Source organism: Meles meles, chromosome 2 (assembly GCF_922984935.1).
Source record: "Meles meles chromosome 2, mMelMel3.1 paternal haplotype, whole genome shotgun sequence".
NCBI classification, from domain to species: domain Eukaryota; kingdom Metazoa; phylum Chordata; class Mammalia; order Carnivora; family Mustelidae; genus Meles; species Meles meles.
Window position 1 is genome coordinate 79514067 of NC_060067.1, and position 17973 is coordinate 79532039.

General features: G+C 37.6%; 1 protein-coding gene across 3 annotated transcripts in view; it reads right to left on the reverse strand.

The window, feature by feature from the left end:
* PCDH10 (protocadherin 10) overlaps positions 1-17860 on the reverse strand; it is a 60387-nt gene extending 42527 nt beyond the window's left edge. For 2 of the 3 annotated variants that reach the window (XM_045997999.1, XM_045998001.1), the window contains exons 1-4: positions 14308-17859; positions 12703-12761; positions 12038-12144; positions 4062-4367 (exon numbers count right to left, since the gene is read on the reverse strand). In XM_045997999.1, the coding sequence (XP_045853955.1) occupies positions 4062-4367; positions 12038-12144; positions 12703-12761; positions 14308-16938 (3103 nt within the window). In that variant the 5' untranslated portion in view covers positions 16939-17859. Of the gene's footprint in view, positions 1-4061; positions 4368-12037; positions 12145-12702; positions 12762-14307 lie in introns of all 3 variants that reach the window. The other variant, XM_045998000.1, reaches the window with a different exon arrangement.
* Between the last annotated feature and the right edge of the window lie 113 nt (positions 17861-17973).

A 17973-nucleotide genomic window follows, 5' to 3' on the forward strand; every position in this document is an offset into this window, starting at 1 on the left:
TGTATAATAATGCTTATTTATGCACTTCATTATTTGATAAACTGATGCTATGTTTATGACGTTACAGGAATATAGAAATCCCAGAGAAAACATATACAAGGATTCATAAATATGAGGGTAATGTGTACCAATAAGAAAAGTTGTTTTATTTTGAATCTTATGTGTGCTCTTACCACACTATTGAGTTAAATTACGAAAACACAGAAAGCAGATTGAGACAATGAAGGGATTGAAAGAGATGTGTCTAAACAAAACATGCTCTACAATTTTAATCAACTAAAAACTTGAAGTGCACCATAGAAATAACATAGATGCCCAAAAGAATTTTCTCAAAATGACGTTTACTGAAAAAAGTCTAGGTAAAATGTCAGCAATTTTTCAAATGGGATGGTTCAAAGTTCTGACATCTTTTCTTGTGTTATGTTAAGATTGAGTTGAAGTTTCAAAAGGACTCAAAAAGTAGGCAAAAATAAAATTAGGTCAGGAGAAAACCAGTAATTTTTTGGCACACACTGACTAGTCTAAATGCTGTGTAATGTGAACAGAGGATGAACCATGACACTTCAATAAATAGTTCCCTACAGCCCTACGAATCTAGAAAATTTCATGGATTAAGGTTTTAAAAAATTATTATGTCAATGTGTGTTTTTCATTTCATTCAGTATAATTTATTACTGTATGACCCTTTAAATAAATGAAAGAAGGATTTTTCACAAATGTATTTTAGGTGAAATTTCATTGGTTATTTGTCTTTTGATTGTTGTCAATTCTTAGGCATTGATTAGGTTTATTGACAAGAAATCAGCAAGTTTCCAATGAATCCTTACACCTTTATTACTGTACTGTTTATGCTGATTAGAACCAAAAGATATGCTTATTTACTAACAAAAGTTTGCAAGCAATGATATTCAAAATGTGAAGCCAAAACCATAAGTAAGAATGATTGCAAAAGTAATATTTAGGTGTTGTGTTAACTATTGGGTTTTTCTAAATTTTCTTAATAATATAGCTTTTATGTATTATATTCTTTAACTTAAATCATTTTTATGCTCCTTATTTTTTTTCTGTATAACGCTGTGTTATTTGAAATACTGTTATTTTAAATAAGATGTCTATAGTACTAAAGAAATCCTTGAATTCTTTACAATAAAATATGGTATTATTTTTAGACTCCAGGTAATTTTTTTCATGTTTTATTTTAATAAGTGTTAAAAACAGTGATTAATTTTTATTAAAAGGGTGATATTTTAGTATTTTTTGTGTCTCTGAAAAGGTAAAGCTATGCGAAAATTCACTAGCACTTTAAGATAAATCAAAACACTGAGTTTTGAATACAACCATTTTTTACATGTTTATATTTATTTCTTTAATCTTTCAGTGTATCCCTTTGGTTTTCATCAAAGTATTAACAAACTACAACATTATAACAAAAATAAGAACAAGCATGCTCATAAAGTGCTCATGACTAATGAGTTTGAATTGATGTTTTCAAAATTATTCTTGATTTAAAAAATAACTTCCATTTCATTAAATGCATCATCCATACTCTTTGTGGATCTTTCCTTACACATTAAAAAAAAAAGGAAACATAGTTGTATTTGGGCATTTCAAAAAACACAAACTTTTTTAACATGTGCATACATGTACTTTTGTGTAGAAGTTGGTTTCTTGTGACTTTTAATTTTAAATTTAATAATCAGAAGTATAGAAATGGGAAGTTCCTGGATATAGATAATGATTTCATTTGTATTATTAAGCATATTACCATTTCCTGATCATTTTATAAATGACAGTGTTCCTTCATTAGGCTTTATTTTTAGAGCTCTACAAAAATAACTATTCAGCTACTTTCTTAAGATTAAGTAAACTTTATATTCACTAGAAAACCAAATGCATGTCCAACAAAAGAAAACTACTACCCCAATAATTATTTAAGCATTCTGGTTAAAAACAAGTTATAGGTGCCAAGTTCTTAGTTTAATGATGTAAGAGACATTCTTTTCCATTTAGAAGGTGAGAATATTTCCATTCCTGATGATAAATAGTACAAGTATTAACAACTATCCTCATGTGAATTTGGAAAGCAAAATGGTCAGGGATGTTATCTGTAGTTTATACCATCAAATTAACCATAAAATTGTCTATGTCTATTAAATCAGAGCCATGATATAATTTTTAAGATAATTGTGTGAGACTAAGACAGCATTAAACCCTAAAAGCTGAAGTTCTATGAAGAACTAAGGATAGTATAAGTAAAAAACAACAAAATACTTCTATTTCTGCTTATTTTTAGCCAGGTCACACTTCATCCCAAATCCTAAATTTTAAGTGGTATGAGTTGGCTAACACAGAAAAAAAAAAATAGGTTTTAAAAACTAACTTATTTTACCATATCTGCATCATATGCAAACAAATCTTAATTTTCTTAACTAAATAACTTACGCATTCTTTGATTTCTAGCAACATACATAACTATTTAGGCTATTTGAAATCACTAATGTGTGTAGATGTGTGAGCTAAACTTTAGGACTCAAGCATCCAAATTTCATCATAGTTACTATGACATTTCAACACTTCCCTTAAGTATATGTGCTCTTCTTGTATTTTTTAACTTCAAAAGATAAAGCAAAACAAATATCAATAGTTTATAGAGAGAATAGTTTAGGAGAAATTATTTATACTCAATACAATATACAGCATACATATTGTATTTATACAATTATATTTATACTCCTAATAGTTTAGGAACAATTATTTGGTTCTGAAATGCTAAAATACTTATTATATCATATGTGGGGTAATGGTATTTCTGAGTAGTTTGAAAAGTTGAAGGCATTCCTTCATAAAACAGTTTAATCATTGTTGCCATCACAATGTATATATCCAGTGGCAGATCTATTCCTTTATTCATAGGACTTATCAATGTCTAGAGGAGCAATCTTGTCCCCAATGCATTCAATCCATGCCTTTCATATTTACATTCATAAGAGCTAAAATATATGTTCTTCTATATATGTTTTTTCTTTCCTTTCTTTCCTTTCAGTATTTTTTTATTTCCCTCCCAACCATAAATCATAAAAGAAATGACACATCAGCAATCTGTCTCATTTTTGTTCCTAGCTTATGATTTTTTTTATACTATAAGAGGAAAGAAAAGAAAACATCATGTATGTTTTGTCATCTTTTGACTTTTTGACTTTTTAAGAGCTTCACCTTTATCAAACATTAGTTTATATGGTTTGACCAACCTATTGAATTGTCAGTGGCATTTACCCATTAAATAAAGGAAAAGATAACTATGTGGCAGAGAATATAGGATTGTTTCATTGCCAAGATCCTCAAAGAAAATACACTACAAAAATCTCTAAGCATTTTTATTTTCACAATGGTTATATAAAATAATCCACTTAGATAATATGGTCCCAATATTGAAAGAGCTGAGTACAGGTTTCAATGTCTCCATGTTAGAAGAACATATTACTTTAAGTAAATGAAGATTATTGCTTTATTTCTATGTTTCCATCACATAGTTCCTCTGATTCTGATCAGAGACTAACTCCATATGAACATATTTCTAAATTACATTAAATGGCCAAAGTGATGGCTGCACTGATTTCCTAATTCAGCCTAAAATGTTTAATGTCACTATGGAAAAATGATGATTATGTGATAATGCTGGCATCAAAAAAATAAATAAACAAAATCTCCCAGTGACTCAAGTGTCAAGAGATGTTCTTCCACCTTAATTAAGCCCTTCAAAACACATGGAAATCAAGTAAACAAGAGATCAATATTCAAAGGAAGTATGAAGCACATTTGAAAAATGTTTTCAACATCAAAAGTTATGTTTGATTGTTGTCAACAACCATGTCCTAACACAGGAACCTGTCTTCCTGATACGTATATTCATTTTTCCATAGTAAAGTGCTGCCTGCATCCAAGAGTCACTTTTATCTTGTTTCGGAAAACAACCTGAACTCTATTTTTACTAAGAAGAATGGCATGTTGAACTTATTCCCTCAAAGGGAATACTTTGATAAAGCCTTTTATGTAATACTTACTCAAATATGGTGGTTTGTAAGGCGCTCGTGTATTAGACAGCAGTCCATCCAGCTCCTTCCTCTCCAGAGTGCTGTGAAGGGCCTTCTCTTTGCCAAAGGTGGAGAAAGACCTCTCCGTCCCAGGCTGGGCTTCTGGAGTTTCAAACACCTCGGTGTCTGGAACAGAGTCCATGCCAGGAACATGTAGATTGCTGCGATAATCAGCAGCCTGGCGTCCATCAGCGGGGACAAAAGAAGGCATCCAGCACCGATCTGAGTGGCCCAGAGCTTTGCATTCCTCAGTGCAGTTGGAGAAGAGATCCATACCTGTAACCAGGAAAAAAAAAGAAACTCCGAATTCAGGTTTCACTATGTGAGAAGTTGCAGGTAACATAAAGAGTGCTGGGTAAATGTGTTTTGCCCAAATGTTCTTGCCTTAACCTCATAGGAACCAAAAATGTCTTTGTACTATTTTCCAAAGGGTTAGACTTCTAGCAAAGAAGACCCTGAGGTAGATGTTTCTAAAATTCTCAGAGTATTGGGAAAAAAGTCTGACTCTAAATTATTTAAGTAACTAGGGAATGGTGAGTAGAAAAAGGACAAAATTTTTTTAAATCTCTGGTGAAATTCATAACAGAGAAAAATGCACAGTAAATCTTTTATAATCCATAATCTCTAATGATGATAAGGCATCCAACATTGTTTCTTCCTTAGAGACAAAAACATCAAACTATGTGAAGCACAAATTATGATATACAGATTATGAAATCTGGATATGAAATAAAAAGTGAAATTCAACAGAAATACAGCACTCATATTGATAAACTCACAAATAACAAGAATGAAAAATTTCATGAGTGGCCAAAAGCATGCTTTCTCAGGTTCTCAGAAAATGACCCTAAAAGGTATATTTCAATGACATTCTGGTAGCCCATATTACTACAAAACACTTATCATTTACCACTGCAGACAAACCCAGAAAAAACGACTGTAATTAGTGAAACCAGGGTAATCAAGTGTACTGTGAGTCAGGTGCAGATACTATTGACAAATACCTTATTACTTGTTCCATATTGGAAAAACACTTGTACTAGTCAACACAGAACTGTTTCCCTGCTAATCTGAGAATATTAAGATTTCAAATGAAATCTTCAAGTTTCACTGTCTCCCACAGATTAACAAGATTATTCAACATTATCTATCTGATTATGACTCAAGAAAGTTCAGTTTCTTAAGCAAAGTATGACAATTTTTGAGCATTATAGAATACTTTTTGATATTTATTTTGTTAAATATCCCATGCAGAAAAACAAGTACATAAACCCAAATCACATTTTAATATTTTTCTAAACATACCAACACATTTACTGTGCTTGTTTTTAAACAGGATCAATTTAAAGTAATTTGAGTGTGATTATTCTGTATAAAAGAAACTCTCAAATGAGCATGGGTTTCTTTTTTTAATTAACAGATTAATATTTGTTTAATGAACCCATCTGATTATTTCTTCTTATAAATCCAATGAGTGATTTGAACTCTTGAGTCAGTTTTAGTTTATAAATTCCTGATGATATTGTGTCACAAATTGCTTTACTTGTTTTTGTGTGTATGTTAACATCTGTATGAATAAAATATAGAAAAAATTTTTTTCAGAGTATTAATCTTCTAGATTATCCACAAGTATTTTGGAGTTCAGAACAGTGAATTATGTAAATTATGTTTAAAGAAATAAAACAAAGCTACTTATCCTATGTTAATCTCACTTTATTACTTTTTTATTTTAAATTAAACTATATATAATGCCGAGTCTGACTTTGACTATAATGTTCCATTGATAATTGTCATGCATAAACCGGGAAATAAATTACTGATCAGTGAACTGCTGGGGAACTTAAAACGTGAGCTGAAATCAGGATAAGGAACCAGACTAAAAAAGCATGTAAAACAAGTCAATGTTTTTCTAGACACCAGAGTAGCCCAGTTTTTTATCCAGTTTCTTCAAGGAGCGATGTATAAAGGAAAAGAGTAAGGGAAGGACAATGTCCCTGATACACATTGACACACAAAGTCGGCAGAAGCTATAGAACCAGAGAGATTTGTATTTTGAATACTGTACTAGAATTGCTCCATATTTGCAGTGCGATAGAGAAAAAAAGAGTTTTTGATAGATGGAACTACTGTTAAAAGTCCAATTATTATGAGCAATCATTTGTTTGAAAATTAAATTCAAGGCATTAAATTTGAAGTTGGTGGAATTAATTCAAATAGTAAGATCAAATTGTATTATTAGACCCTAATAAAGATGGGTATATAATGCAAAATTTGGAATTAATGCAGTTTTTCCTCACATGGACTGATAAATATTTTAAATATACTACAAGAACCATTAATAATCTTCTATGTCTTTTCGAGCACCTGTACCCAAAGACTCTCATATTCTTAAATATGATCATCTCTCTTATAGAAAATTTGTAATAAACTAGTCTCTCAACATTATTAAGATGTTTGATATATTAGAAGTTACTTTCAGTAGGACTGGTTTTTATAGATAGTGTATACGCAATTGTGCCCATTTTCTTTTCTTGAAGTTAATGGTTTTTCTGGTTTTTGGCTTCTTTAGTTATTAAAGGCTAGTTAAAATTCCCTTAGATGATGTAATCAAGCTCTCATGAGTTAAGAAACTGTACAGAAAATATGTCGTGTGCATAAAAAGAAAAATGTGAAATATGATAAAGTTTTTGTTGGAAGAATAATCTTACTTGACAGAAGAAAGAAAACACTTGTAAATAATGTTCTTAGTGTATTTATGAACTAGTACTTTTAAAGTTTACTTCCCATAGTAATAACACACAGCTTTACATGACCAGAGTGAGAAATTTGTTGCCACGAATTGTGCTTGAATATATTTCATCAGTTTTACTTATAAAACAAGTGTACTGATTTCTCATGAGGAAAAAAATATCAGACATAGCAACAAAATTAAAAGAAAAATAACAAACAGTCCATCAACAAATTTCAAATCATTTGCCTTTTAGATGTATAGTTTGAGAACCAGATAAATGTTCCTATTATCATTCCTCACTTCAGGGAGTCTCTAAAAGACTAAAGTATTTACCTTTTTTTTCCTTTATCCCCAGGCCCATTAAACATACTATTTAATGGCCAAATAAACAGAATTATATTTCAATTTTGTGGTAATAAATTACATGATATACAGGAATGCCTGGTATTATACGGCAGGTGACATAGTAAAATGCATGCCTTTCACATTGCTCTTGGAATTTTTTAATAGCTCAAACTGAAGTCCCAAGAGAAAATAAATTTAACTTGATTTTTGTTTTTCTTATTCAAATGCCCTTACTATAGAACCTGTGAGATTTGTACAGCAGAAAAATACAGGCCAACCAAACCTCAGTTTTGAAGTTTTGGTATTTTCTAAGAAATCTCTCTCTCTCTCTCTCTCTCTCTCTCTCTATATATATATATAATTTGAAATTATTTGAAATTTCTTCTCCTAGTTATTTATTTTTACAACTTCTCAGAAATAATCTGTTCTACAAGGCATGACAGCTGACGTGATAGACTGCCTGTTAATGCAAAGATATATTTAGAACAATTTTAAAATACATATTTTTAACCAGCAAGTAACTTGTTCCTTATAGTCAGAGGCAGTAATAGTACCACTGAGAATGAATTGTCATTTCAAAAATATTATAATTGTATTCAATTTGTGCTGTTTTCTGATGAATGTAATAATATGAAGTTATGGGTACATTTCTTCCTCATGCATCAAAGCTTCATAAAAATGTTTAATTTTTCATAATGTGATAAATTAATTTTAAAGAAAATCAATACTTAATTTTTTGAAGAAATTTCCAGTCCTCCTTTAACCACTTAGCACCAAAAAATGGAGAGATATTAATTACAACCACAAAAGTTGCTATAATTTTTAGGAAAATATAGCTCATAGTCAGATATTTATCAACATAATTCACTCATGAAAAAGTCAAAACATGTACATCAAAATTTCTCCCTACTTATCTTTCAAAATGTTTATATTTTTTTGTTTTCTCTAATATTTTGTCATATATTTTTCCAATTATAAATCTTTCTGTAACATCATTTGTAGTTCAGGTTTTCACCAGAAACCTGAATAAGCTTTTGCAAACAATCATGTAAATTCGTTTTATTTGTAAGTCCAGCCACTAATCAACCAGCATCTTAATTCTTACTGGAGTTGGGAAAGGGAAATTTGTACTTTCGATAAATCAAAAATTGTCTTGTTGGTAATGTAGTAGTTGTGCAATGGCTGAACACATTTCATGATATACTTTACCTACTAGTTTGAAGATACTAACGATTCAAATCACTTTATTTGTTTTTATGTATAGCTTAATAATGACCATGTATCATGTATCAAGCTCAAGAACTAATTAAAAAATAAACACACTTAGAAGCTAACTGTAGCTGAAAGAAGAATTTACAAGAACGAGTGACTTGACAACTTTCAGGTACACCATAACAAGTAACATTAACAGAATCACTTATTAGGGTTATCTTCTTCAATATACTTTTTAAGAAGGAGCAATTAATTCCAGGAGTATGCATATTACAAATATTTAAAAAGAGGCAAAAAACATTCTTACAACTGAATACATCTCCTCAGGTGTACCTGCAATAATGTTAAAATGTTTAAGAATATACAACTAAACTGTATCAGTGTTGCAAATCAGAAAAAAAATTCTTTTAATCTAATAAGATACTAAACAAATGTGAAACTATATTTCTTTTAAGTATACTTTGACTTTTTTTTTTTTTTTTTTTTGGCTATTTGAGTTGTGATTAATCAGATTTTCCTCCTGTGATTTTCCTCTTTTATGCATATATTTACCACATCTCCCTGGACTTCTGCCATATCTAACCAATACATCAATAGTGCACTGAAAAAAACGGAAAGCACCTTGACAAGGCTATAGAAAGAAAATGCCACAGAGCAGTGGTCAAGCTGAAGAATTTCACACATGGAGCCAGGTGCAGTAGAAAACTGAAAAAGCTTATGTGATTCTCTGTGCAGCTGCCTCCGTGTTTAAAGCCTTTCTATGAACAAGATTGGTGACTGCAAATGGTTTAGAAAGGAGAAAAGCAATGGGGATAGGGAAGAAAGAACAAAAAAGAAAACTATTCATAGAAAAATAAATAGAAGGTATATCTAAATAAATAAATACAAAATAATGTTAACATAGAAAAAGAAATTGAGAATAAACAGTAAGTTAAGAAGTTTAAACAGGTGAAGCACTAAGCTCAGTAGTATATATAATGTATATAATATGGAATGAGATACAGACTGAAAGACAGAATTCAGTGTCTATGACTTTCTAGTATTATTTTTCCTTGATAACCTGGTGTTTTCCCCCTAAAAACTGCCCAAGTAAAATTTGTTATGGTATGAAGTTTTTCCATATTGTAAACCTGGAAATAGATGTGCTGTGAATAATATTTCCTAAATATTACAAAACTGGAAGGTCATCAATATCTGGCTTTACAAGAAAATAAAACAGAGGTACTTATTCACCTGAAATGGGTTTAACTTTTAGGAAATATTACAGCTGCTTGCTATAAAGTTTATGGTACACAACATTAGTGTGAACTGGAGAAAGTCATAAAAGCAAATGTATTTCAATTCTCTGCATTTAGGGCTTTATACTTAAAAAAGAAAACACTTCAAAATAATTTTTACAATAAAATTAGACATATTAAATCTGATTGCAATTCAGTACACAAAGGTGAGATTACTTCTTAACACAAATATGTCATTACAATTCTCAAACAGCAATTATTGTGCTCAGTATGTTGCAACTGCCCTGGAACTACCAATGAAATAAAAAATAAATTAATTCTGTAACACTTTTCATGTTTAAGAATGTAAAGGCGTAGGTAAATTTTTTTTGCTATTATGATAAAGAAAAATACAAACTGCCTTGCTTTTTAAAAATGTTTTCCAGCACACGATTTGGCATTTCCTTTTTCCTTTAAATCTTTGACCTCTCAAATAATTTGAAAGAAACATTACCAAAATGGCAACATTGAGTCTCTGAGAAATAAAATAGGTACTGGGAAGGTGCATTGATAAGAATCTATCCCCAACCATCTTACAAATCTAGCACTTTTTGCAGCTGTTTATTCGTTTCTCTTTCTTTGGTTAGGTTATTATAGCTCATTATGTCTGAGGGACTAAACTAATTGAAATGTTCATTGAGACTGGAGTGCTACAGAAAAAAACAAAGCAGGGGGTGGGGGAGTGGGAAAAGAATAAAATGCACCCAAGGAAACATGCAGCAGATACTGTTTAAATATTAAACATTTTGTTTTAAAAGTTTAAAAAGGCTAACTTAAATTAGAAACCCTGAAAAATGAATAGGAATGAACAATTCTAAACATACAGCTTTTTACAGATAACAATAAATCATATGCCATATATAGGCCAAAAATGAAAGGGACTTTGTACTCAAATATAAACTTCTGGCAAGATCTGGTTTGTTGTCAGGTTCCCAGACACTAAATAGATGCTCTGTTCACTTAGCGTGAAGGCCCGCAAGGGGCAGGGACCTCCGGGGATTCTTGGCAGTTCTCAAGTCTCATTAGGTCTGCATATTAATGACTTGCAGCAATATAAAGAGACCCTTGAGCAGCCTTTTTCCCCCCTCCTCCTGCCTGTGTTTCCCAAGGCTAAGACAGCCTCAGACACAGCACACATTAGCCAAGTGAGAGGCTTGCAGTAACCACTGCTGCCAGGAGACCATGGGGCGGGTACTGCCCTTTGACACACTGCCTCAGCACCATTCAGAGGTCCACTGAGTGTGTTAAGGAATGTGTGCTCTCTAGGACCAAGGTTACCTTGAAAATGAGGGCTCTATCTCTCTGTGGTTACATCATTAACCAAAATGAAGCTCAAAATCAAGTGAACAGAGTTGAATCTAGAGATGGTCATTTTTATAAGTACAAAGGTTAACTTTCCTTTCTATTTCTTTATATGTCAGAAAAACACAAAACTCAATCAAAAAATAAAAAGTAAAAAAAAAATCAACAAGCACCTTTCTTAGTTGAAATGCAAATGAAGCGGGAAGAAAATCCAACCATTGTGAAATTATTTTCATCATTATAGGGTATATGCTTTATTTTTAAAAGTTCTTTAAGGATTAGTAAACAGAGTTATCAGCATCCTATAAAATTTAACAGTTAAATTTATATAGAAAAAAGTAAAATAAACAATGTAAAATATATGCATTATACTGCAACCCCATCAGTGGCTATCATTACCCTGACATACAAATACACAATGGGATTCAACACTTGACAGGTCAGGGACCCTGCTGAAAATATGGGGAAACCTAGGATGCTTGAGAAAATACACATTTTGAAATGTTTACTAATGACCTGAAGCCTAAGAACCCAGCATTGGAAATTTTGCTTTCAGCCTATTCATGACTTTTAATCACCTTTCCTTCTTTCATTCAATACTCAGTGGCTTAAAAAATGCATTGCTCTCGAAAGGAATAAATTTGGATTCTATTTCCCAATCATCCACTTATTCTCTGTGATTTTGTGCAGGTCAATTAATTTCATTCATCTTCAGTTACCTCATCCATAAACAAGTCTAATACCTTACTTGACTGAAGACCAAGGCCTGATCAGGTGAGAAATCTATGGTTTTTTTTTTTTTATGCAATATGATTACACTAAAGAACATTATATAAGAAAGAAATAGCTCATATTCTATTGTATTTCACAACAAATCTCTAACTTTACCCAAAGGAACATTAGATTTTTATAATCCTCCTTGAATATACAATTATCAACATAGGATGACACCATTTTCCTGTGGACTTACCAACCTTAACCCTACAGAAAATTACCCAGAACATCATTCTTTCTAGATTTACTTTTAACAACAACGACAACAAACTAAAAAGTCAGCATTGCCTTTTGAACACACTTACCAGCTGACTGGCCGCGGTTGGTGGCATCATGATCACTATCTCCCTGTTCACTGTCTCCATGACCACTGTCCTTAGAGCTTACAATGTCAGCTTCCTGGAATGCAGAACTAGAAGTACAAAAACGTGAATATTAGAATAAAAAATGTGAAGAAACACAGAAAACATTCTTCTGCCACCACATGGTCACCAATGGTGCTGCAGATTCATAAACCTCTCAGTTGGCTTTATTTCTGCAGAAAGCTAGTTTTCATCACCTTAAGTCTAATTCTTTAAAACTGAGCAGAACAGTCAGTTCGAGCCTTTAAGACATGTCACTTTAGTCATTATTCTATGATTAGCGTTATGTATGTGTGTATATCATTTTCATAAAAGAGAGTATATATTCACCTGGAATAGGGAGGCAATCAGAAGCAGTGTAGGAGTATAAATTGATAAAATATTAACATATTTAAATATATTCAGTAAGCTTTATATAGATGAATTATATCCATATTTTTAATGTATTGTCTAGGAACCCCAACATAATCAGTATTTATGTTCTGACCTAGCTGGATATGCTTTATACATCTTATATTTTAATACTGGACAATACACCTAATTCCTAATTTTTGTAGGTAGAAAACTGTCCACACATGGCTAGGGGAAAAAAAAAAAAAAGTCCATACCTGTTAACTCGGCGAGGTCTGTCAACTAGATAGCTGAGCTCTGCTCGCTGGTGTTTAGTCTAGAAAAAAAATAAATAAATCAAGAGCATTTGAATGCTAAGGGCTTAACTAATAGTCTTCTTCTGAGGTTAGGAACTGAGTCTATCTAGTTTAAGTAATTGTGTGTAGTTTTATGAATTTTCAAGCTGTTCTAAGACCTCATCCTAGTGATTACTGGGTAAGGTAAGGGCAATATACATACACATGTCAGTCTAGATTTTCAGTAAAAGTTAAAAAAATTGGAAAAATAAAAGGCCAACTTTAAATGTGTGTGTGCATGTGTGTGTCATTAAGGAGAGAATGCAAATGACCTCATAGCTAGGGCTCATAAACTATTGTCCCTAATAGAGTCAACCTAGGTATACTCTGCAGTATTTCTTCCAGTGGCCTAAAAAAGTGTTTAGGTGCATACTGGTTGACACAAGAAAAACAGCACGCTCAATAAGCAAAAAGTTTGGATATTTTATGGAATTATTTTGTTGTTTATTTTCAAAATGTGCTTAAGATACAAATGAGCTGTACAAATATTCATGAAAGTCAATTAATAATATCTAAGACTCAAATAAATAAAATAACCTGCCAAGAAAGGAATTCATAATCCCCCTCCAAAACTTTTCCCCCTCCAAACACCCTCTGCATTTTCCTTCCCACCTCCACCATCCACACAGCTTTTCTGCTCCAAACCTTCTTGTACATAAGTCAACTCTGTTCTCCCCCTCCCTCCCTCCTTCCAACTTTGCCACTTCTCCATCCTTAAAAAGAAATCAGAATTGACAAGCCAAATTCTTCGAGAAAGAAAGCCAACAGCAGTGATTTATCAAGAACAGTGGCAAAAGGTGATTATTAGCTAAAAGATGTATTTAAGGTAACAATTGTTTAAGCCTTTTGTTAGTTTACGCTTACAGGGATTTGTGCCAAAGCAACTTCATTCAAATTCATACTGTGTGGGCGTTGGACTTGAGGAGCGTCTGTAAATGCTGTCCAGAGCAGAACTGAAGGCTTTTCTGTAACCCGAGTTCAGAGGACAAGGATCTGATAACTTATTCACTAAAACATGCATTTGAGTTTAGACAACTGTGCGAAGTTAAACAATCTATAGCTTACTTTACACGCGACTGAAACCATCGATAAACAAAGCAAACAGAATTAACTTTATTAATGCCTGGGGCAAACGCAAAAAGACCTTTGCCAGTACCAAAAAGTCCCTCCATCGCAGTTCCCTTGTTCCCCTCAGAATTCTGAGAAGGGAAAGGACTGAGAAGGGGTTAGGATTTTAAAGGAACGATGCCAGAGGGAAGAAGGAGGGTCCAAGGTGGCAAAGCACCAAGGGGAGGAAATGAAAGTAAATGTGGAGGGGTGGAGCGCAGAAAATTAGGGACAACACGAAGTTTAGGTTACATACGAAGGGGTGGGATAGCCTCCCCCCAATTCCTGCCCCCACAAAGATACAAATAAGTTAATATCCTAAATATAAATACACAGTGCACCAGAGATACAAGGGCCGGGCTAGAGAAGGCTTTCAGATGGAGGAGATGAGAGATGGTGGTCCTTTCGCTTCAGCCTTACCTCGTTGGACAAAATGCTTCCGTTGGAGATGATGTCGGGCTGCTGGTCTGTGTAGCCGGTGACGATGGCCCCACAGGGGTTGTGCTCAGTGTCCGTACTCCGTGAAGGACTGCAGGGCTTAAGGAACATCAGGTCGGTCTTGGCAGACTCAGGGGTCAGGCAGACCTGGTAGCAGTAATTCTGGTTGTGGTGGTGGGAGCCGAAGCTCCCGGACTCCTCCACCGGCACTTGGGCCGGGTTACTGGGTACATTGGAGCTTTGCACCAGCATGATGTCCGACTTGCTGAGTTTTTTCTTGCGCGCCCGGGCTTGGCGGCCGCAGCAGGTCGAGCTCCCGCTGCCACAGCAGCAGCAGCAAAGGCAGCAGTCGCTGGCTAGACACGTGTAGATGTTGAGCTTCTTCTCTTTTTGGCAACGCACGGCAAGCACGATCATGGCTAGCAGGAATATGAAGGACACCGAGCCCAGCGCAATTATGAGAATGAGGGTTAGGTCCAGAGAGGTCTCCCCGCCGCCAGAGCGGCTGGGGCGCTGATGCTCCCCTGACCCCCCGCTACCGCCCCCGCCCCCACCCTGGGGCTCCACAGCTCCATCCACCAGCTGCACCACCAGTGTGGCAGTGGAGGACAGGGGCGGCTGCCCGTGGTCGCGCACCTCGATCACCAGCTCGTAAGGCCGCTGGGGGTCGCGCTTGGCCGGCACCCGACGCGCGGTGCGGAGTTCCCCAGTGCGCCAGTCCATGCGGAAGAGGTTCATTTCGTTGCCCCGCACAATGCTGTAGGTGAGCCGGGCGTTCTCGCCGTCGTCCGCGTCCACTGCGGCCACGCGGGTCAGCAGGTAACCTGGCTCCGCCGACCGGGGCAGCACCTCCCGCGCTGGAGTCCCGTTGCGCCCAGGGAGGGGCGCCACTATGGCAGGGGCATTGTCGTTCTGATCCACGATGAGGATGTTGACCGTGGCGTTACCAGCCAGAGCCTGGGGGCTTCCGGCGTCCCGAGCTTCCACTTGGAAGCTGAAGTCCTTGAGCTGCTCGTAGTCGAAGGAGCGCAGGGCGTACAAGTAGCCGTTCTCAGAGTTGATGGACACGTAAGTGAAGACGCTCATGCCCTGGATCTGGCACTCCAGGATTGAGTAGGCTAGCTGGGCGTTGGCGCCCTCATCGCGGTCTGTGGCGCTCACCGCGTAGATGTACGCGCCCGGCACGTTGTTCTCGGTCACATACACGTCGTAGACCGGCTGGCTAAACCGCGGTGCGTTGTCGTTCACATCTGACACTTGTACCTGGATCGACTTACTGGTTGAGAGCGCCGGCTCGCCCCGGTCCCGAGCCACCACTGTTAGGGTGTAGGAGTCTCCAGCCTCTCGGTCCAGTGGGGCCTCAGTCACGATGGTATAGTAGTTCTTGAAGGAAGACTTGAGGCGGAACGGCACATCCCCTAACAGCTCGCACTGCACCTGCCCATTTTCCTCTGAGTCGCGGTCGGTCACGCTGAACAGGGCCACCACTGTACCGGGCGCGGCGCCTTCGCTCACCGCCTCCTTCACCGTGCTGAAGCTGATCTCTGGCGCGTTGTCGTTAGCATCCAGTACTCGCACTAGCACTTTGCAGTGCGCGGGCACGGCGTTGGGGCCCAAGTCCTTGGCTTGTACGTATACTTGGTACACTGGGCTCTCTTCATAGTCTAGCTCGCCGCTCACCTCCAGCCGGCCGGTGCGCGGGGAGAGTCCAAAGAGCTCCCGCGCCCGGGGCGAAATGTGGCTGCTAAAGGAGTACACGACTTCGCCATTCTGTCCCTCATCTGGGTCTGTGGCGTTGAGCTGGATTACGAGCGTGCCGGGTGGCGAGTTCTCTGGTAGGGACACAGTGTAGACGGGTTGGTCGAAGGCGGGGACGTTGTCGTTGGAGTCCAGCACTCGGATGGTGAGTAGGGCAGTACCGGTGCGCTGCTGCTGGGGGGGTAGGCCCCCTCCCCCGCCGCCTCCCCCTCCTTCTCCTCCTCCTCCCGCTCCTCCCCCGTCCACCGCGGTCAGCACGTAGCGGTGCACCGCTTGCTGTTCTCGGTCCAGTGGCTTCTCCAGCACCAGCTCCGCGAATCGGTTGCCATCCCCCTGGGTCTGCACGTCCAGAGAGAAGTAGCTGTTGGGGGTTATCTCGTAGTCGCGCAAGGAGTTGGTGCCCACGTCTGGGTCGAATGCGCTCTCCAGGGGGAAGCGGGTGCCCGGCGTGGCGCTCTCAGAGATCTCCACCGTCAGGTCCGGCTCGGGGAAGGAGGGGGGGTTGTCATTGATGTCCAGCACTTCGATCTCCACCTGGAACAGCTCAAGGGGGTTCTCCAGGAAGACCTCCAGGTGCAGGACGCAGGATGGGCTCTGCTTGCAGATTTGCTCACGGTCGATCTTCTCGTTCACGTACAGCACCCCGGTCTCCAGATTGAGGTCCAAGTAAGGGGTCCGCGAGTTGGGCACCGTTTGAAACCTGCGAGCTGAAAGTTTTGTAATGTCCAAGCCCAGATCTTCAGCGATATTCCCCACGAAAGTGCCATGTTCCTGCTCCTCCTGCACTGTGTAGTGAAGCTGGGAAAAGACTCCTTCTACCATCCAGAGCAAGGCAAAGAATAATAGCACAATCATCTCCAAAGGGAAAGGAAGCAGCTTCCCGCAGCCAGCCAGCCACCCAATCACCTCCCCCACCACCACGAAAAAAAAAAAAATCTTAAAAAAATACAAATAAAAGTGCGCTATGTGGGGGGCTCCTGTGGCTTTCTGTCCTTAAAAATCTTATTCCTTTTGCTTCATTTTAGGGCTTCCCCCAAATCAGCCTCATTTTTCAATCTTAGCGCAGGAAGGGTGACAGGCGTCCCTTTTCCTCATCTGTAATCTTCCCACTGACCAATTAATAAAATAATAATACAATAGCCAGCGTCCTTTATTCCGACAGTCTTGGCGCAACGCGGCGCTGGCAAATCCCAAGGAGGAAATTTCGATATTTCAAGACTGTCCTCGGTTTGTCTTCTTGCTGATGGGAGGAGAAGGAGGAGGAGGAAAAAGAGGAGCAGGAGAAGGAGGAGGAGGTGGAAGAGGAGGAGGAGGAGGAAGAAGGTGAAGAGGAAGAGGAGAAGGAAGAGGAGATGCTGCTGGCACCGCTGAACATGCCTCAATGTCAATGGCTGGCAAAAGCAAAAGGGCTTAAAAACAGCAAGAGAATTTTGTTCCGGAAAAACATAGAACGGCTCTGCAGCATAAAACTTTCATTCTCTTCATTTCTCCGGATGGATGTTCTTCTTGACATTTTCTCCTCTTTTCGCTCTATTTGTATTTTTTGGCTTTCATAGTTCTGTCTCCCTCTGTCCTCATCTCCAGCATCGTCTGCCTCTCTATAAGTGTGATGAGCAGTTTCTTTCCTGCTGTTTTCTTCCCAAGCCTCTTTCCCTCTAACCTGTCTCTCTTCCTTCCAGTCTTTCCCTCCTCCTGCTTTAGCCCTAGAGCCTGTGATCTAGGCTGGCAGTTTCTGAGCTCCGAACGCTCCGCTTTTCTGTTTTTGCGCAGCGCCCTCATTCTGCCAACCAGTCGCTGAGGAGCACCACCCACCGACTCGCTGCTAATTGGCCAACCTGGCTGTCAAGCAGGTGCGTCATTCGGCAGCCGGGAGGGGCGGGATGGAACCCG